The 22500-nt window shown below is 41.8% G+C and overlaps 1 protein-coding gene across 1 annotated transcript in view; it reads left to right on the top strand.

Moving 5' to 3' along the window:
• The window catches only part of PIAS1 (protein inhibitor of activated STAT 1), a gene marked incomplete in the record, with an annotated part of 380233 nt that overhangs the window by 132643 nt on the left and 225090 nt on the right, over positions 1-22500 (top strand). Inside the window, 4 exon segments of the mRNA XM_053719576.1 lie at positions 5818-5902; positions 11909-11956; positions 12115-12205; positions 12286-12420. Of these exon segments, the coding sequence (XP_053575551.1) occupies positions 5818-5902; positions 11909-11956; positions 12115-12205; positions 12286-12420 (359 nt within the window).

The following is a 22500-nucleotide window of genomic DNA, read 5'->3' as shown; positions in this document are numbered from 1 at the left end:
TAAATGGTAGTCTCTAGAAAGGCCACTCCTGGGCCTTATGTGGAGATGAAAATACAAAATATAAGGGGAGGGGGGGATAGTCAGCGGGCAAAGAGCCGCTATATAAAGAGGATGGGGGGAAAAGGGGGCGTGTCGAACTAAGGGTATATAACAATCTAAATTTAAGTGACAGAATGATATATGGCAGCTAGATGGTTTCTTGACCCTCTAGTTTACAATGTTTACTATGGGGTGATCTTCTAAAGCAGATTTCTAAGGGTACTCTAGGACCTTGCTAAAATTAGAAACAAAACATGGGTGGAATAGTATATGGAGTGGTCTGTGAGAAGCTCAGCTCAAAATGTATTACAAACACGGCTAATTAAAGGGACACTGTACCCAAATTTTTTCTTTTGTAATTCAGAAAGAGCATGCAATTTTAAGAAACTTTCTAATTTACTCCTATTATCAATTTTTCTTCGTTCTCTTGCTATCATTATTTGAAAAAGAAGGCATCTAAGCTTTTTTTTTGGTTTCAGTACTCTGGACAGCACTTTTTTATTGGTGGATGAATTTATCCACCAATCAACAAGGACAACCCAGGTTGTTCACCAAAAATGGGACGGCATCTAAACTTACATTCTTGCATTTCAAATAAAGATACCAAGAGAATGAAGAAAATTTGATAATAGGAGTAAATTAGAAAGTTGCTTAAAATGTCATGCTCAATCTGAATCACGAAAGAAATTTTTTGGGTACAGTGTCCCTTTAACAACGTATGGTAAATAGTAGACTATACTCAGAAGCTGAAGAATGGTACAAAATCTATAAGTATACATCAGAGTAATAACATATATAGCTCATGACCAGAAAATAATAAACCACTGATATAATAGTTGGATATAAGTAAACATAAGAATCATTAGTCATACAGATAAAAGGATGCTGACGTTTGTTCTTAATGGCTTAGTTATGATGGAGGTGAAGCTCTATTGTGAGGTAATAGACGCTGTCTGGGCTACTGGCCATCTAATACCATGAGAGCTAGTCATAAACGCTCAATAGGAGAACGCTATACTACAGAGAAGAACAAGTATATACGGGAGCTATAGGCATTAGTCTTCTTCTGAGCCCAAAGTGTGGGGAGAAGTAGCTATAATATGCGTTATATCCTTTATCATAAATTATAAATAGCAGTACAGTATAGCCTAGCTATTTAGGAAATTTGGGAAGTGAGAGCACAATATCCAACTAATATTTAAGAATATACATATTATAATATAATAAAGACTTAATAATTATGGTGTGCAAAGTATGGGAATTGGATGGGAAACTGAAAACAGCATAATATTAATTAGTAGCCTTTTGTTAAAAAAGAAAAAATTGCTGCTGCGTCTGTTCTGATGTCCCGTGTAGTTATTGCTTAAATGTGATCACCTCAAAATAGGTGTCGTTGGGTTCAGTAAAGCTTCATAGAACCAGATCCATGGGTTAAGACTCTGGTAGTCAGTAGAGCTTACAGTGTAATCGGTAGAATAAGCTTATAACATCAGGAGCTCTTGGATTGCACGTCTGAACATGGCGGCTGTTAGGACACGCCCCCCCATGGCTGTTTATTTTTATCCCTCCCTCTCTAGTGACTCTTGCGTGGAGTTCCACATCTTGGGTATTGATATCCCATACATCACTAGCTCATGGACTCTTGTCAATTACATGAAAGAAAACACAATTTATGTAAGAACTTACCAGATAAATTCATTTCTTTCATATTGGCAAGAGTCCATGAGGCCCACCTTTTTTTTTTTTTTTTTTTTTTTTTTTTTTTTTATGGTGGTTATGATTTTTTTGTATAAAGCACAATTTTCTCCAACATAGGTGTGTCCGGTCCACGGCGTCATCCTTACTTGTGGGATATTCTCTTCCCCAACAGGAAATGGCAAAGAGTCCCAGCAAAGCTGGTCACATGATCCCTCCTAGGCTCCGCCCACCCCAGTCATTCTCTTTGCCGTTGTACAGGCAACATCTCCACGGAGATGGTTAAGAGTTTTTTGGGAGGGAACATTCAGACCAATTTTGGATCTCAAGATCCTAAACAAATTTCTCAGGGTTCCATCGTTCAAAATGGAAACTATTCGAACGATACTACCTACTATCCAGGAAAATCAATTTGACTACCGTGGATTTAAAGGATGCGTACCTACATATCCCTATCCACAAGGAACATCATCAGTTCCTAAGGTTCGCTTTTCTGGACAAGCATTACCAGTTTGTGGCACTTCCGTTCGGATTAGCCACTGCTCCAAGAATTTTCACAAAGGTACTAGGGCCCCTTCTAGCGGTTCTAAGACCAAGGGGCATTGCAGTAGTACCTTACTTGGACGACATCCTGATTCAAGCGTCGTCTCTGTCAAAAGCAAAGGCTCATACGGACATCGTCCTAGCCTTTCTCAGATCTCACGGATGGAAGGTGAACATAGAAAAAAGTTCTCTGTCCCCGTCAACAAGAGCTCCCTTCTTGGGAACAATAATAGATTCCTTAGAAATGAGGATTTTTCTGACAGAGGTCAGAAAATCAAAAATTCTAAGCTCTTGTCAAGTACTTCATTCTGTTCTTCGTCCTTCCATAGCGCAGTGCATAGAAGTAATAGGATTGATGGTTGCAGCAATGGACATAGTTCCTTTTGCACGAATTCATCTAAGGCCATTACAACTGTGCATGCTCAGACAGTGGAATGGGGATTATACAGACTTGTCTCCGACGATTCAAGTAGATCAAAAGACCAGAGATTCACTCCGTTGGTGGCTGACCCTGGACAATCTGTCACAGGGAATGAGCTTCCGCAGACCAGAGTGGGTCATTGTCACGACCGACGCCAGTCTGGTGGGCTGGGGCGCGGTCTGGGAACCCCTGAAAGCTCAGGGTCTATGGTCTCGGGAAGAATCTCTTCTCCCGATAAACATTCTGGAACTGAGAGCGATATTCAATGCTCTCAAAGCTTGGCCTCAACTAGCAAAGGCCAAATTCATAAGGTTTCAATCAGACAACATGACGACTGTTGCATATATCAATCATCAGGGGGGAACAAGGAGTTCCCTGGCGATGGAAGGAGTGACCAAAATAATTCAATGGGCGGAGGATCACTCCTGCCACTTGTCTGCAATCCACATCCCAGGAGTGGAAAATTGGGAAGCGGATTTTCTGAGTCGTCAGACTTTCCATCCGGGGGAGTGGGAACTCCATCCGGAAATCTTTGCCCAAATAACTCAATTATGGGGCATTCCAGACATGGATCTGATGGCGTCTCGTCAGAACTTCAAGGTTCCTTGCTACGGGTCCAGATCCAGGGATCCCAAGGCGACTCTAGTAGATGCACTAGTAGCACCTTGGACCTTCAACCTAGCTTATGTATTCCCACCGTTTCCTCTCATTCCCAGGCTGGTAGCCAGGATCAATCAGGAGAGGGCTTCGGTGATCTTGATAGCTCCTGCGTGGCCACGCAGGACTTGGTATGCAGACCTGGTGAATGTCATCGGCTCCACCATGGAAGCTACCGTTGAGACAGGACCTTTTTGTTCAAGGTCCATTCGAACATCCGAATCTGGTTTCCCTCCAACTGACGGCTTGGAGATTGAACGCTTGATTTTATCAAAGCGTGGGTTTTCAGATTCTGTAATAGATACTCTAATTCAGGCTAGAAAGCCTGTAACTAGAAAAATTTACCATAAAATATGGAAAAAATATATCTGTTGGTGTGAATCTAAAGGATTCCCATGGAACAAGATAAAAATTCCTAAGATTCTATCCTTTCTACAAGAAGGTTTGGAGAAAGGATTATCTGCTAGTTCTCTGAAGGGACAGATCTCTGCTTTATCTGTTTTACTTCACAAAAGGCTGGCAGCTGTGCCAGATGTTCAAGCATTTGTTCAGGCTCTGGTTAGAATCAAGCCTGTTTACAGACCTTTGACTCCTCCCTGGAGTCTAAATCTAGTTCTTTCAGTTCTTCAGGGGGTTCCGTTTGAACCCTTACATTCCGTAGATATTGTTATTATCTTGGAAAGTTTTGTTTTTGGTTGCAATTTCTTCTGCTAGAAGAGTTTCAGAGTTATCTGCTCTGCAGTGTTCTCCGCCCTATCTGGTGTTCCATGCAGATAAGGTGGTTTTGCGTACTAAGCCTGGTTTTCTTCCGAAAGTTGTTTCCAACAAAAATATTAACCAGGAGATAGTTGTACCTTCTTTGTGTCCGAATCCAGTTTCAAAGAAGGAACGTTTGTTACACAATTTGGACGTAGTCCGTGCTCTAAAATTCTATTTAGAGGCTACTAAGGATTTCAGACAAACATCTTCCTTGTTTGTTGTTTATTCTGGTAAAAGTAGAGGTCAAAAAGCGACTTCTACCTCTCTTTCCTTTTGGCTTAAAAGCATTATCCGATTGGCTTATGAGACTGCCGGACGGCAGCCTCCTGAAAAAAATCACAGCTCACTCCACTAGGGCTGTGGCTTCCACATGGGCCTTCAAGAACGAGGCTTCTGTTGACCAGATATGTAAGGCAGCGACTTGGTCTTCACTGCACACTTTTGCCAAATTTTACAAATTTGATACTTTTGCTTCTTCGGAGGCTATTTTTGGGAGAAAGGTTTTGCAAGCTGTGGTGCCTTCCGTTTAGGTGACCTGATTTGCTCCCTCCCTTCATCCGTGTCCTAAAGCTTTGGTATTGGTTCCCACAAGTAAGGATGACGCTGTGGTCCGGACACACCTATGTTAGCGAAAACAGAATTTATGCTTACCTGATAAATTACTTTCTCCAACGGTGTGTCCGGTCCACGGCCTGCCCTGGTTTTTTTAATCAGGTCTGATGAATTATTTTCTCTAACTACAGTCACCACGGTATCATATGATTTCTCCTATATATATTTCCTCCTGTCCGTCGGTCGAATGACTGGGGTGGGCGGAGCCTAGGAGGGATCATGTGACCAGCTTTGCTGGGACTCTTTGCCATTTCCTGTTGGGGAAGAGAATATCCCACAAGTAAGGATGACGCCGTGGACCGGACACACCGTTGGAGAAAGTAATTTATCAGGTAAGCATAAATTCTGTTATTTCCAAATTCCTTTGTTGATGCTTTTTACTCCTTTCTTTATCACCCCATTACTTGGCTATTCGTTAAAACTGAATTGTGGGTGTGGTGAGGGATGTATTTATAGGGATTTTGAGTTTTGGGAAACACTGCCCCTCCTGGTAGGATTGTATATCCCATAAGTCACTAGCTCATGGACTCTTGCCATTATGAAAGAAATTAATTTATCAGGTAAGTTCTTACATAAATTATGTTCAGATTTTTCTCTTACTCTGAGGTTTGTTTTCCTTTGTTTGAGCCACAATAAAACGTTTTTTTTGTTTTTAAAAAAATGTATTACATTTAGAGAAACCTTATTACTGCAGTTTTTAATATATCGCCTCTATTTATTTATATTCCTGTTCTGGCAAAATGGCTATGGCTACATTTTTGCTGAGTTAACATAGGCTGTGCTGTGGCGTTTGAGAAAATCTGTAATACACAGTGATCTTCCCCCTTTATTGTTCCTTTACTCTGACCCTGTGTCCTGCCACCCACACACAGTATACTGCCTCCCTCTAAAAGAGCAGCTGAAGAAGGGGGGAGAACGCTCAATCTGGCTTCCCCATGAATATAGTGCTTATTACTAGGTATAAATAACAAGTGGCTTTGTCAGTATGTGTGATCTCTGCATATCTAGTCACCCTGTACCCAGTATTTGTATTCTGTGTTAGGATTAAAGTAGAATATGCACTAATATAAATCTATTTTAAATTTTCTCAGCCTCTGACAACACTCAACGCTTTCAAGAAACATGCTTTGCATTTGCATTGACACCACAGCAAGTTCAGCAAATCAGCAGCTCAATGTAAGGTTTTTTTTTTGTTTTGTTTTTTCCATAGAAACACAGACTTAAGTCCATAGTAGACTAAAACCTTTTTGATCAGAAAATACTTATTAATGTTTGTTCAATTTTTGAAGCCACAGTGCTGGTTGATCTAATTTTATACATGAGCATCAGTTTTGTGTGTGTGGCCCCACCCTACTCCTCATCACTTGTGAAATTACCTTAGCTTTAATGGTGAAAAGAGACCATGCATAGATTTCTTCTGTTATGTGTGATCAGTCCACGGGTCATCATTACTTCTGGGATATAACTCCTCCCCAACAGGAAATGCAAGAGGATTCACCCAGCAGAGCTGCATATAGCTCCTCCCCTCTACGTCACTCCCAGTCATTCTCTTGCACCCAACGACTAGATAGGATGTGTGAGAGGACTATGGTGATTATACTTAGTTTTTATAACTTCAATCAAAAGTTTGTTATTTTACAATAGCACCGGAGCGTGTTATTGCCTCTCTGGCAGAGTTTGAAGAAGAATCTACCAGAGTTTTTACTATGATTTTAACCGGAGTAGTTAAGATCATATTGCTGTTTCTCGGCCATCTGAGGGAGGTAAAAGCTTCAGATCAGGGGACAGCGGGCAGATGAATCTGCATTGAGGTATGTAGCAGTTTTTATTTTCTGAATGGAATTGATGAGAAAATCCTGCCATACCGTTATAATGACATGTATGTATACTCTACACTTCAGTATTCTGGGGATGGTACTTCACTGGAATTACTCTGTAAAAAGTACATTAAACCTTTTAATAGGCATTTATTATGTTAAACGTTTTTGCTGGAATGTAGAATCGTTTGCATTTTCTGAGGTACTGAGTGAATAAATGTTTGGGCATTATTTTTCCACTTGGCAGTTGCTTGTTTTAATTGTGACAGTTTCGTTTCTCTCTCACTGCTGTGTGTGAGGGGGAGGGGCCGTTTTTGGCGCTCTTTGCTACGCATCAAAAATTTCCAGTCAGTTACTCTTGTATTTCCTGCATGATCCGGTTCATCTCTAACAGAACTCAGGGGTCTTCAAACTTCTTTGGAGGGAGGTAGATTCTCTCAGCAGAGCTGTGAGACTTATATATTGACTGTGATTAAAAACGTTGCTCTGTAATTTTTACGTTTCAAATTTAATTATTGTTACTTTACTAATGGGAACAAACCTTTGCTAAAGTTGTGTTGTTTTCAAGGATTGATGCTATAACAGTTTTTCAGTTCATTATTTCAACTGTCATTTAATCGTTTAGTGCTTCTTTGAGGCACAGTACGTTTTTGTTAAATAAGATTGTAACCAAGTTGCAAGTTTATTTGCTAGTGTGTTAAACATGTCTGATTCAGAGGAAGATACCTGTGTCATTTGTTCCAATGCCAAGGTGGAGCCCAATAGAAATAAATTACAGATAACATTACAAGATATGGCTACTGTTATGACTGAAGTTTTGGCTAAATTACCAGAACTAAGAGGCAAGCGTGATCACTCTGGGGTGAGAACAGAGTGCGCTGATAATACTAGGGCCATGTCTGATACTGCGTCACAGCTTGCAGAGCATGAGGACGGAGAGCTTCATTCTGTGGGTGACGGTTCTGATCCAAACAGATTGGATTCAGATATTTCAAATTTTAAATTTAAATTGGAGAACCTCCGTGTATTACTAGGGGAGGTTTTAGCGGCTCTTAATGATTGTAACACTGTTGCAATACCAGAGAAATTGTGTAGGTTGGATAAATACTTTGCGGTACCGGCGAGTACTGACGTTTTTCCTATACCTAAGAGACTAACTGAAATTGTTACTAAGGAGTGGGATAGACCCGGTGTGCCGTTCTCACCCCATCCAATATTTAGAAAGATGTTTCCAATAGACGCCACCACACGGGACGTATGGCAAACGGTCCCTAAGGTGGAGGGAGCAGTTTCTACTTTAGCTAAGCGTTCCACTATCCCGGTGGAGGATAGCTGTGCTTTTTTAGATCCAATGGATAAAAAAATTAGAGGGTTACCTTAAGAAAATGTTTGTTCAACAAGGTTTTATATTGCAACCCCTTGCATGCATCGCGCCGATTACGGCTGCGGCAGCATTTTGGATTGAGTCTCTGGAAGAGAACCTTAGTTCAGCTACGCTGGACGACATTACGGACAGGCTTAGAGTCCTTAAACTAGCTAATTCATTCATTTCGGAGGCCGTAGTACATTTAACCAAACTTACGGCTAAGAACTCAGGATTCGCCATTCAGGCACGTAGGGCGCTGTGGCTAAAATCCTGGTCAGCTGATGTAACTTCTAAGTCCAAATTACTTAATATACCTTTCAAGGGGCAAACTTTATTTGGGCCCGGTTTGAAAGAAATTATCGCTGACATTACAGGAGGTAAGGGCCATGCCCTGCCTCAAGACAAAGCCAAAGCTAAGGCTAGACAGTCTAATTTTCGTCCCTTTCGGAATTTCAAAGCAGGAGCAGCACCAACTTCCACTGCACCAAAACAGGAAGGAGCCGTTGCTCGTTATAGACAAGGCTGGAAACCTAACCAGTCCTGGAACAAGGGCAAGCAGGCCAGGAAACCTGCTGCTGCCCCTAAGACAGCATGAATCGAGGGCCCCCGATCCGGGACCGGATCTAGTGGGGGGCAGACTCTCTCTCTTCGCCCAGGCTTGGGCAAGAGATGTTCAGGATCCCTGGGCGCTAGAGATCATATCTCAGGGATACCTTCTAGACTTCAAATTCTCTCCTCCAAGAGGGAGATTTCATCTGTCAAGGTTGTCAACAAACCAGATAAAGAAAGAAGCGTTTCTACGCTGTGTACAAGATCTGTTATTAATGGGAGTGATCCATCCGGTTCCACGGTCGGAACAAGGACAAGGGTTTTACTCAAACCTGTTTGTGGTTCCCAAAAAAGAGGGAACTTTCAGGCCAATCTTGGATTTAAAGATCCTAAACAAATTCCTAAGAGTTCCATCGTTCAAAATGGAAACTATTCGGACAATCTTACCCATGATCCAAAAGGGTCAGTACATGACCACAGTGGATTTAAAGGATGCTTACCTTCACATACCGATTCACAAAGATCATTTCCGGTACCTAAGGTTTGCCTTCTTAGACAGGCATTACCAGTTTGTAGCTCTTCCATTCGGATTGGCTACGGCTCCAAGAATCTTCACAAAGGTTCTGGGTGCCCTTCTGGCGGTACTAAGACCGCGAGGAATTTCGGTAGCTCCGTACCTAGACGACATTCTGATACAAGCTTCAAGCTTTCAAACTGCCAAGTCTCATACAGAGTTAGTTCTGGCATTTCTAAGGTCGCATGGATGGAAAGTGAACGAAAAGAAGAGTTCTCTCTTTCCTCTCACAAGAGTTCCATTCTTGGGGACTCTTATAGATTCTGTAGAAATGAAGATTTATCTGACAGAAGACAGATTAACAAAGCTTCTAAATGCATGCCGTGTCCTTCATTCCATTCAACTCCCGTCAGTAGATCAATGCATGGAGGTGATCGGCTTAATGGTAGCAGCAATGGACATAGTACCCTTTGCACGTCTACATCTCAGACCGCTGCAATTATGCATGCTGAGTCAGTGGAATGGGGATTACTCAGACTTGTCCCCTACTCTGAATCTGGATCAAGAGACCAGAAACTCTCTTCTATGGTGGCTCTCTCGGCCACATCTGTCCAGGGGGATGCCATTCAGCAGGCCGGACTGGACAATTGTAACAACAGACGCCAGCCTACTAGGTTGGGGCGCTGTCTGGAATTCTCTGAAGGCTCAGGGACAATGGAATCAGGAGGAAAGTCTCCTGCCAATAAACATTCTGGAATTGAGAGCAGTTCTCAATGCCCTTCTGGCTTGGCCCCAGTTAAAAACTCGGGGGTTCATCAGGTTTCAGTCGGACAACATCACGACTGTAGCTTACATCAACCATCAAGGAGGGACAAGAAGCTCCCTAGCAATGATGGAAGTATCAAAGATAATTTGCTGGGCAGAGTCTCACTCTTGCCACCTGTCAGCAATCCACATCCCGGGAGTGGAGAACTGGGAGGCGGATTTCTTGAGTCGCCAGACTTTTCATCCGGGGGAGTGGGAACTTCATCCGGAGGTCTTTGCCCAAATACTTCGACGTTGGGGCAAACCAGAGATAGATCTCATGGCGTCTCGCCAGAACGCCAAACTTCCTCGCTACGGGTCCAGATCCAGGGATCCGGGAGCGGTTCTGATAGATGCTTTGACAGCACCTTGGAACTTCGGGATGGCTTATGTGTTTCCACCCTTCCCGCTGCTTCCTCGATTGATTGCCAAAATCAAACAGGAGAGAGCATCAGTGATTCTAATAGCGCCTGCATGGCCACGCAGGACTTGGTATGCAGATCTAGTGGACATGTCATCCTGTCCGCCTTGGTCTCTACCTCTAAGACAGGACCTTCTGATACAGGGTCCATTCAAACATCAAAATCTAACTTCTCTGAAGCTGACTGCTTGGAAATTGAACGCTTGATTTTATCAAAACGTGGTTTTTCTGAGTCGGTTATTGATACCCTGATACAGGCTAGGAAGCCTGTTACCAGAAGGATTTACCATAAGATATGGCGTAAATACCTATACTGGTGCGAATCCAAAGGTTACTCCTGGAGTAAGGTTAGGATTCCTAGGATATTGTCCTTTCTACAAGAAGGTTTAGAAAAGGGTTTATCGGCTAGTTCATTAAAGGGACAGATCTCAGCTCTGTCCATCTTGTTGCACAGGCGTCTGTCAGAAAATCCAGACGTCCAGGCTTTTTGTCAGGCTTTAGCTAGGATCAAGCCTGTGTTTAAAACTGTTGCTCCGCCATGGAGTTTAAACCTTGTTCTTAACGTTCTACAAGGAGTTCCGTTTGAACCCCTTCATTCCATTGATATAAAGTTATCTTGGAAAGTGTTATTTTTAATGGCTATTTCTTCGGCTCGGAGAGTCTCTGAGTTATCAGCTTTACATTGTGATTCTCCTTATTTGATTTTTCATTCAGATAAGGTAGTTCTGCGTACAAAACCTGGGTTCTTACCTAAGGTAGTCACTAACAGGAACATCAATCAAGAGATCGTGGTTCCTTCCCTGTGCCCGAATCCTTCTTCAAAGAAGGAACGTCTTCTACACAATCTGGATGTAGTTCGTGCCCTCAAGTTCTACTTGCAGGCAACTAAGGATTTTCGACAAACGTCTTCCCTGTTTGTCGTGTACTCTGGTCAGAGGAGAGGTCATAAGGCTTCGGCTACCTCTCTCTCCTTCTGGCTTCGTAGCATAATTCGTTTAGCCTATGAGACTGCTGGACAGCAGCCTCCTGAAAGAATTACAGCTCATTCTACTAGAGCTGTGGCTTCCACTTGGGCCTTTAAGAATGAGGCCTCTGTTGAACAGATTTGCAAGGCTGCAACTTGGTCTTCGCTTCATACTTTTTCCAAATTTTACAAATTTGACACTTTTGCTTCTTCGGAGGCTATTTTTGGGAGAAAGGTTCTTCAGGCAGTGGTTCTTTCTGTATAATGAGCCTGCCTATCCCTCCCGTCATCCGTGTACTTTTGCTTTGGTATTGGTATCCCAGAAGTAATGATGACCCGTGGACTGATCACACATAACAGAAGAAAACATAATTTATGCTTACCTGATAAATTCCTTTCTTCTGTTGTGTGATCAGTCCACGGCCCGCCCTGTTTTTTTAAGGCAGGTAAATATCTTTTAAATTATACTCCAGTCACCACTTCACCCTTGGTTTCTCCTTTCTCGTTGATTCTTGGTCGAATGACTGGGAGTGACGTAGAGGGGAGGAGCTATATGCAGCTCTGCTGGGTGAATCCTCTTGCATTTCCTGTTGGGGAGGAGTTATATCCCAGAAGTAATGATGACCCGTGGACTGATCACACAACAGAAGAAAGGAATTTATCAGGTAAGCATAAATTATGTTTTTTGTTTGTTTGGTCAAATAGTCTATTACTTTTTCATTTGTTTATATTCTCTCCTGTAAACAGGGACATCTCTGGGACAAAATGTGATTTCACAGTACAGGTGCAGCTGCGGTGAGTTTGCCATGGTAGGAACTGTTTGCCCATCACCTGTCTTGCTACTGTATAAGAAGTATACTTTTTGCCATTCTTTATAAAGGATTTTTTTCTGCTCCCCTCAATCATTCAATTAAAAAATAAATAAAATAAAATCCCTGCTGCCTGTCTTTCAGGTTCTGTCTCTCTGAGACCAGCTGCCCACAAGAAGACCATTTTCCTCCTAATCTGTGCGTAAAGGTGAATGGGAAACCATGCAACCTGCCGGTAAGTTTTTGTTACATGTAAAGCTCCACCTTAATACTCTGGCTATTTGAGACTAATCCTAAATTTCGGACCTTTTACAGGGTTATCTTCCGCCAACCAAAAATGGGGTTGAACCAAAACGACCAAGCAGACCAATCAATATTACCTCACTTGTGCGACTGTCCACCACCGTTCCCAACACAATCGTGGTGTCTTGGACAGCAGAAATTGGAAGGGTACGACTCCTTTTATAATATTACGTATGGCTAATATAACCTTATAAATGGGGATCAGTTTCTCTTTGCAGGGTTGGTATTGACTGATTTCCACCTAACATATTGTCAGTATATGATAAATCCTGAATTTGAAAATATGCCCTTGTATACAAAAGGTGCCTGAGATGAAAACTAATTTGCAAAGTTTTAAGAAAACCTTGAATTAGGGGCTGCAAATAAAATTTTATAATATAGAAATTCTGGTGCAAAAGATTGTATGTGAGAAGGCTGTATTCCTTGGTAATAGGCCTTATAGTGGTATAACATAAAATTTTAAGCCTGGTTTTGCTAAAATTCTTCACACGCTTAAAGGGACAGTCAAGTCCAAAAAAACTTTCATGTTTCAGATAGGGCATGTGTTTTTAAACAACTTTCCAATTTACTTTTATCACCAATTTTGCTTTGTTCTTTTGGTATTCTTAGTTGAAAGCTAAACCTAGAAGGTCCATATGATTTCTTAGACCTTGAAGGCCGCCTCTAATATAAATGCATTTTGATAGTTTTTCACCACTAGAGGGCATTAATTTGTTTCATATAGATAACATTGAGCTCATGCACGTGAATTTACCATTGGTAAATGCAAATATGTCAAAAGAACTGAAATAAGGGGACAGTCTGCTGAGGCTTAGATACAAGGTAATTACACAGGTAAAACGTATATAATTATAACTGTGTTGGTTATGCAAAACTGGGGAATTGGTAATTAAGGGATGATCTATCTTTTTTAAAACACAAATTCTGTTGTTGACTGTCCCTTTAATTTTTCTGGCTTATCGTACTGTCAAACTTTCTTCTACAAGATAAGACGAGTCCACAGATTTCATCCTTGTGGAATATTATCCTCCTGCTAACAGGAAGTGGCAAAGAGCACCACAGCAGAGCTGTATACATAGCTCCTCCCTTCCCTCCACCCCCAGTCATTCTCTTTGCCTGTGTTATACTAGGAAGTGGTAAAGTGAGGTGTTAGTCTTAGTTTCTTCAATCAGGAAGTTTTTTATTTTAAATGGTACCGGTGAGTACTATTTCTTTCATGTAATTAGCAAGAGTCCATGAGCTAGTGACGTATGGGATATACATTCCTACCAGGAGGGGCAAAGTTTCCCAAACCTCAAAATGCCTATAAATACACCCCTCACCACACCCACAATTCAGTTTTTACAAACTTTGCCTCCGATGGAGGTGGTGAAGTAAGTTTGTGCTAGATTCTACGTTGATATGCGCTCCGCAGCAAGTTGGAGCCCGGTTTTCCTCTCAGCGTGCAGTGAATGTCAGAGGGATGTGAGGAGAGTATTGCCTATTTGAATGCAGTGATCTCCTTCTAAGGGGTCTATTTCATAGGTTCTCTGTTATCGGTCGTAGAGATTCATCTCTTACCTCCCTTTTCAGATCGACGATATACTCTTATATATACCATTACCTCTACTGATTCTCGTTTCAGTACTGGTTTGGCTATCTACTATATGTAGATGAGTGTCCTGGAGTAAGTAAGTCTTATTTTCTGTGACACTCCTAGCTATGGTTGGGCACTTTTGTTTATAAAGTTCTAAATATATGTATTCAAACATTTATTTGCCTTGACTCAGAATGTTCAACTTTCCTTATTTTCAGACAGTCAGTTTCATATTTGGGATAATGCATTTTAATTTAACATTTTTTCTTACCTTAAAATTTGACTTTTTCCCTGTGGGCTGTTAGGCTCGCGGGGGCTGAAAATGCTTCATTTTATTGCGTCATTCTTGGCGCGGACTTTTTTGGCGCAAAAATTCTATTTCCGTTTCCGGCGTCATACGTGTCGCCGGAAGTTGCGTCATTTTTTGACGTTATTTTGCGCCAAAAATGCCGGCGTTCCGGATGTGGCGTCATTTTTGGCGCCAAAAAGCATTTAGGCGCCAAATAATGTGGGCGTCTTATTTGGCGCGAAAAAATATGGGCGTCACTTTTGTCTCCACATTATTTAAGTCTCATTTTTTATTGCTTCTGGTTGCTAGAAGCTTGTTCTTTGGCATTTTTTCCCATTCCTGAAACTGTCATTTAAGGAATTTGATCAATTTTGCTTTATATATATGTTGTTTTTTCTCTTACATATTGCAAGATGTCTCACGTTGCATCTGAGTCAGAAGATACTACAGGAAAATCGCTGTCAAGTGCTGAATCTACCAAAGCTAAGTGTATCTGCTGTAATCTTTTGGTAGCTATTCCTCCAGCTGTTGTTTGTATTGATTGTCATGACAAACTTGTTAAAGCAGATAATATTTCCTTTAGTAAAGTACCATTGCCTGTTGCAGTTCCTTCAACATCTAGGTGCAGAATGTTCCTGATAATATAAGAGATTTTGTTTCTGAATCCATAAAGAAGGCTATGTCTGTTATTTCTCCTTCTAGTAAACGTAAAAAATCTTAAACTTCTCTCCCTACAGATGAATTTTTAACTGAACATCATCATTCTGATTCTGATGATTCCTCTGGTTCAGAGGATTCTGTCTCAGAGGTTGATGCTGATAAATCTTCATATTTATTTAAAATGGAATTTATTCGTTCTTTACTTAAAGAAGTCCTAATTGCTTTAGAAATAGAGGATTCTGGTCCTCTTGATACTAAATCTAAACGTTTAAATAAGGTTTTTAAAACTCCTGTAGTTATTCCAGAAGTTTTTCCTGTCCCTGATGCTATTTCTGCAGTAATTTCCAAAGAATGGGATAATTTGGGTAATTCATTTACTCCTTCTAAACGTTTTAAGCAATTATATCCTGTGCCGTCTGACAGATTAAAATTTTGGGACAAAATCCCTAGAGTTGATGGGGCTATTTCTACCCTTGCTAAACGTACTACTATTCCTACGTCAGATGGTACTTCGTTTAAGGATCCTTTAGATAGGAAAATTGAATCCTTTCTAAGAATAGCTTATCTGTGTTCAGGTAATCTTCTTAGACCTGCTATATCATTGGCTGATGTTGCTGCAGCTTCAACTTTTTGGTTGGAAACTTTAGCGCAACAAGTAACAGATCATGATTCTCATAATATTATTATTCTTCTCAGCATGCTAATAATTTTATCTGTGATGCCATTTTTGATATTATCAGAGTTGATGTCAGGTTTATGTCTCTAGCTATTTTAGCTAGAAGAGCTTTATGGCTTAAGACTTGGAATGCTGATATGGCTTCTAAATCAAGTCTACTTTCCATTTCTTTCCAGGGTAACAAATTATTTGGTTCTCAGTTGGATTCTATTATCTCAACTGTTACTGGTGGGAAAGGAACTTTTTTACCACAGGATAAAAAATCTAAGGGTAAAAACAGGGCTAATAATCATTTTCGTTCCTTTCGTTTCAACAAAGAACAAAAGCCTGATCCTTCATCCTCAGGAGCAGTTTCAGTTTGGAAACCATCTCCAGTCTGGAATAAATCCAAGCCTTCTAGAAAGGCAAAGCCTGCTTCTAAGTCCACATGAAGGTGCGGCCCTCATTCCAGCTCAGCTGGTAGGGGGCAGGTTACGTTTTTTCAAAGAAATTTGGATCAATTCTGTTCACAATCTTTGGATTCAGAACATTGTTTCAGAAGGGTACAGAATTGGTTTCAAGATGAGACCTCCTGCAAAGAGATTTTTTCTTTCCCGTGTCCCAGTAAATCCAGTGAAAGCTCAAGCATTTCTGAATTGTGTTTCAGATCTAGAGTTGGCTGGAGTAATTATGCCAGTTCCAGTTCCGGAACAGGGGATGGGGTTTTATTCAAATCTCTTCATTGTACCAAAGAAGGAGAATTCCTTCAGACCAGTTCTGGATCTAAAAATACCAACGTTCAAAATGGTAACTGTAAGGACTATCTTGCCTTTTTGTTCAGCAAGGGCATTATATGTCCACAATAGATTTACAGGATGCATATCTGCATATTCCGATTCATCCAGATCATTCAGTTCCTGAGATTCTCTTTTATGGACAAGCATTACCAGTTTGTGGCTCTACCGTTTGGCCTAGCTACAGCTCCAAGAATTTTTACAAAGGTTCTCGGTGCCCTTCTGTCTGTAATCAGAGAACAGGGTATTGTGGTATTTCCTTATTTGGACGATATCTTGGTACTTGCTCAGTCTTTACATTTAGCAGAATCTCATACGAATCGACTTGTGTTGTTTCTTCAAGATCATGGTTGGAGGATCAATTTACCAAAAAGTTCATTGATTCCTCAGACAAGGGTAACCTTTCTGGGTTTCCAGATAGATTCAGTGTCCATGACTCTGTCTTTAACAGACAAGAGACGTCTAAAATAGTTTCCAGCTTGTCGAAATCTTCAGTCACAATCATTCCCTTCGGTAGCCTTATGCATGGAAATTCTAGGTCTTATGACTGCTGCATCGGACGCGATCCCCTTTGCTCGTTTTCACATGCGACCTCTTCAGCTCTGTATGCTGAATCAATGGTGCAAGGATTACACAAAGATATCTCTATCTTTAAAACCGATTGTACGACACTCTCTAACGTGGTGGACAGATCACCATCGTTTAATTCAGGGGGCTTCTTTTGTGCTTCCGACCTGGACTGTAATTTCAACAGATGCAAGTCTCACAGGTTGGGGAGCTGTGTGGGGATCTCTGACGGCACATGGGGTTTGGGGATCTCAGGAGGTGAGATTACCGATCAATATTTTGGAACTCCGTGCAATTTTCAGAGCTCTTCAGTTTTGGCCTCTTCTGAAGAGAGAATCGTTCATTTGTTTTCAGACAGACAATGTCACAACTGTGGCATACATCAATCATCAAGGAGGGACTCACAGTCCTCTGGCTATGAAAGAAGTATCTCGAATTTTGGTTTGGGCGGAATCCAGCTCCTGTCTAATCTCTGCGGTTCATATCCCAGGTATAGACAATTGGGAAGCGGATTATCTCAGTCGCCAAACGTTGCATCCGGGCGAATGGTCTCTTCACCCAGAGGTATTTCTTCAGATTGTTCAAATGTGGGAACTTCCAGAAATAGATCTGATGGTGTCTCATCTAAACAAGAAACTTCCCAGGTATCTGTCCAGATCCCGGGATCCTCAGGCGGAGGCAATGGATGCATTATCACTTCCTTGGAAGTATCATCCTGCCTATATCTTTCCGCCTCTAGTTCTTCTTCCAAGAGTAATCTCCAAGATTCTGAAGGAATGCTCGTTTGTTCTGCTGGTAGCTCCGGCATGGCCTCACAGGTTTTGGTATGCGGATCTTGTCCGGATGGCCTCTTGCCAACCATGGACTCTTCCGTTAAGACCAGACCTTCTGTCAAAAGGTCCTTTTTTCCATCAGGATCTGAAATCCTTAAATTTAAAGGTATGGAGATTGAACGCTTGATTCTTGGTCAAAGAGGTTTCTCTGACTCTGTGATTAATACTATGTTACAGGCTCGTAAATCTGTATCTCGAGAGATATATTATAGAGTCTGGAAGACTTATATTTCTTGGTGTCTTTCTCATCATTTTTCCTGGCATTCTTTTAGAATACTGAGAATTTTACAGTTTCTTCAGGATGGTTTAGATAAGGGCCACCATAGAAGAGAGTTTCTGGTCTCTTGATCCAGATTCAGAGTAGGGGACAAGTCTGAGTAATCCCCATTCCACTGACTCAGCATGCACAATTGCAGCGGTCTGAGATGTAGACGTGCAAAGGGTACTATGTCCATTGCTGCTACCATTAAGCCGATCACCTCCATGCATTGAGCTACTGACGGGAGTTGAATGGAATGAAGGACACGGCATGCATTTAGAAGTTTTGTTAATCTGTCTTCTGTCAGATAAATCTTCATTTCTACAGAATCTATAAGAGTCCCCAAGAATGGAACTCTTGTGAGAGGAAAGAGAGAACTCTTCTTTTCGTTCACTTTCCATCCATGCGACCTTAGAAATGCCAGGACTAACTCTGTATGAGACTTGGCAGTTTGAAAGCTTGAAGCTTGTATCAGAATGTCGTCTAGGTACGGAGCTACCGAAATTCCTCGCGGTCTTAGTACCGCCAGAAGGGCACCCAGAACCTTTGTGAAGATTCTTGGAGCCGTAGCCAATCCGAATGGAAGAGCTACAAACTGGTAATGCCTGTCTAAGAAGGCAAACCTTAGGTACCGGAAATGAGCTTTGTGAATCGGTATGTGAAGGTAAGCATCCTTTAAATCCACTGTGGTCATGTACTGACCCTTTTGGATCATGGGTAAGATTGTCCGAATAGTTTCCATTTTGAACGATGGAACTCTTAGGAATTTGTTTAGGATCTTTAAATCCAAGATTGGCCTGAAAGTTCCCTCTTTTTTGGGAACCACAAACAGGTTTGAGTAAAACCCTTGTCCTTGTTCCGACCGCGGAACCGGATGGATCACTCCCATTAATAACAGATCTTGTACACAGCGTAGAAACGCTTCTTTCTTTATCTGGTTTGTTGACAACCTTGACAGATGAAATCTCCCTCTTGGGGGAGAGAATTTGAAGTCTAGAAGGTATCCCTGAGATATGATCTCTAGCGCCCAGCGATCCTGAACATCTCTTGCCCAAGCCTGGGCGAAGAGAGAGAGTCTGCCCCCCACTAGATCCGGTCCCGGATCGGGGGCCCTCGATTCATGCTGTCTTAGGGGCAGCAGCAGGTTTCCTGGCCTGCTTGCCCTTGTTCCAGGACTGGTTAGGTTTCCAGCCTTGTCTGTAACGAGCAACGGCTCCTTCCTGTTTTGGTGCAGTGGAAGTTGGTGCTGCTCCTGCTTTGAAATTCCGAAAGGGACGAAAATTAGACTGTCTAGCCTTAGCTTTGGCTTTGTCTTGAGGCAGGGCGTGGCCCTTACCTCCTGTAATGTCAGCGATAATTTCTTTCAAACCGGGCCCAAATAAAGTTTGCCCTTTGAAAGGTATATTAAGTAATTTGGACTTAGAAGTTACATCAGCTGACCAGGATTTTAGCCACAGCGCCCTACGTGCCTGAATGGCGAATCCTGAGTTCTTAGCCGTAAGTTTGGTTAAATGTACTACGGCCTCCGAAATGAATGAATTAGCTAGTTTAAGGACTCTAAGCCTGTCCGTAATGTCGTCCAGCGTAGCTGAACTAAGGTTCTCTTCCAGAGACTCCATCCAAAATGCTGCCGCAGCCGTAATCGGCGCGATGCATGCAAGGGGTTGCAATATAAAACCTTGTTGAACAAACATTTTCTTAAGGTAACCCTCTAATTTTTTATCCATTGGATCTGAAAAAGCACAGCTATCCTCCACCGGGATAGTGGTACGCTTAGCTAAAGTAGAAACTGCTCCCTCCACCTTAGGGACCGTTTGCCATAAGTCCCGTGTGGTGGCGTCTATTGGAAACATCTTTCTAAATATTGGAGGGGGTGAGAACGGCACACCGGGTCTATCCCACTCCTTAGTAACAATTTCAGTTAGTCTCTTAGGTATAGGAAAAACGTCAGTACTCGCCGGTACCGCAAAATATTTATCCAACCTACACAATTTCTCTGGTATTGCAACAGTGTTACAATCATTAAGAGCCGCTAAAACCTCCCCTAGTAATACACGGAGGTTCTCCAATTTAAATTTAAAATTTGAAATATCTGAATCCAATCTGTTTGGATCAGAACCGTCACCCACAGAATGAAGCTCTCCGTCCTCATGCTCTGCAAGCTGTGACGCAGTATCAGACATGGCTCTAGAATTATCAGCGCACTCTGTTCTCACCCCAGAGTGATCACGCTTGCCCCTTAGTTCTGGTAATTTAGCCAAAACTTCAGTCATAACAGTAGCCATATCTTGTAATGTTATCTGTAATGGCCGCCCAGATGTACTAGGCGTCACAATATCACGCACCTCCCGGGCGGGAGATGCAGGTACTGACACGTGAGGCGAGTTAGTCGGCATAACTCTCCCCTCGCTGTTTGGTGAAATTTGTTCAATTTGTACAGATTGGCTTTTATTTAAAGTAGCATCAATACAGTTAGTACATAAATTTCTATTGGGCTCCACCTTGGCATTGGAACAAATGACACAGGTATCTTCCTCTGAATCAGACATGTTTAACACACTAGCAAATAAACTTGCAACTTGGTTACAATCTTATTTAACAAAAACGTACTGTGCCTCAAAGAAGCACTAAACGATTAAATGACAGTTGAAATAATGAACTGAAAAACTGTTATAGCATCAATCCTTGAAAACAACACAACTTTAGCAAAGGTTTGTTCCCATTAGTAAAGTAACAATAATTAAATTTGAAACGTAAAAATTACAGAGCAACGTTTTTAATCACAGTCAATATATAAGTCTCACAGCTCTGCTGAGAGAATCTACCTCCCTTCAAAGAAGTTTGAAGACCCCTGAGTTCTGTTAGAGATGAACCGGATCATGCAGGAAATACAAGAGTAACTGACTGGAAATTTTTGATGCGTAGCAAAGAGCGCCAAAAAACGGCCCCTCCCCCTCACACACAGCAGTGAGAGAGAAACTAAACTGTCACAATTAAAACAAGCAACTGCCAAGTGGAAGAATAATGCCCAAACATTTATTCACTCAGTACCTCAGAAAATGCAAACGATTCTACATTCCAGCAAAAACGTTTAACATAATAAATACCTATTAAAAGGTTTAATGTACTTTTTACAGAGTAATTCCAGTGAAGTACCATCCCCAGAATACTGAAGTGTAGAGTATACATACATGTCATTATAACGGTATGGCAGGATTTTCTCATCAATTCCATTCAGAAAATAAAAACTGCTACATACCTCAATGCAGATTCATCTGCCCGCTGTCCCCTGATCTGAAGCTTTTACCTCCCTCAGATGGCCGAGAAACAGCAATATGATCTTAACTACTCCGGTTAAAATCATAGTAAAAACTCTGGTAGATTCTTCTTCAAACTCTGCCAGAGAGGCAATAACACGCTCCGGTGCTATTGTAAAATAACAAACTTTTGATTGAAGTTATAAAAACTAAGTATAATCACCATAGTCCTCTCACACATCCTATCTAGTCGTTGGGTGCAAGAGAATGACTGGGAGTGACGTAGAGGGGAGGAGCTAAACCTGGTTTCCTTCCAAAAGTTGTTTCCAACAAGAATATTAACCAGGAAATAGTTGTGCCTTCTTTGTGCCCGAATCCAGTTTCAAAGAAGGAACGTTTGTTACACAATTTAGATGTAGTCCATGCTTTAAAGTTCTATTTAGAAGTAACAAAGGATTTCAGACAAACGTCTTCTCTGTTTGTCGTTTGTTCTGGCAAGAGGAGAGGTCAAAAAGCTTCTGCTACCTCTTTCCTTTGGCTGAAAAGCATCATCCGATTGGCTTACGAGACTGCCGGACGGCAGCCTCCTGAACGAATCACAGCTCACTCTACTAGGGCTGTGGCTTCCTCATGGGCCTTCAAGAACGAGGCTTCTGTTGATCAGATATGTAAGGCAGCGACTTGGTCTTCTCTGCACACTTTTGCCAAATTCTACAAATTTGATACTTTTTGCTTCTTTGGAGGCTATTTTTGGGAGAAAGGTTTTGCAAGCCGTGGTGCCTTCTGTTTAGGTAACCTGATTGGCTCCCTCCCTTCATCCGTGTCCTAAAGCTTTGGTATTGGTTCCCACAAGTTATGGATGACGCCGTGGACCGGACACACCAATGTTGGAGAAAACAGAATTTATGCTTACCTGATAAATTTCTTTCTCCAACGGTGTGTCCGGTCCACGGCCCGCCCTGGTTTTTTTAATCAGGTTTGATGGATTTCTTTCTTTAACTACAGTCACCACGGCACCCTATAGTTTCTCCTTTTTTTCTCCTGTCCGTCGGTCGAATGACTGGGGGGGCGGAGCCTGGGAGGGACTATATGGACAGCTTTTGCTGTGCTCTTTGCCATTTCTTTCATGTAATTAGCAAGAGTCCATGAGCTAGTGACGTATGGGATATACATTCCTACCAGGAGGGGCAATGTTTCCCAAACCTCAAAATGCCTATAAATACACCCCTCACCACACCCACAAATCAGTTTTACAAACTTTGCCTCCTATGGAGGTGGTGAAGTAAGTTTGTGCTAGATTCTACGTTGATATGCGCTCTGCAGCAGGTTGGAGCCAT

The sequence above is a fragment of the Bombina bombina genome, chromosome 6 (assembly GCF_027579735.1).
Source record: "Bombina bombina isolate aBomBom1 chromosome 6, aBomBom1.pri, whole genome shotgun sequence".
Taxonomy (NCBI): domain Eukaryota; kingdom Metazoa; phylum Chordata; class Amphibia; order Anura; family Bombinatoridae; genus Bombina; species Bombina bombina.
Note: the sequence above shows the minus strand (reverse complement) of the source record. Positions and strands in the feature narration are given on the sequence as shown.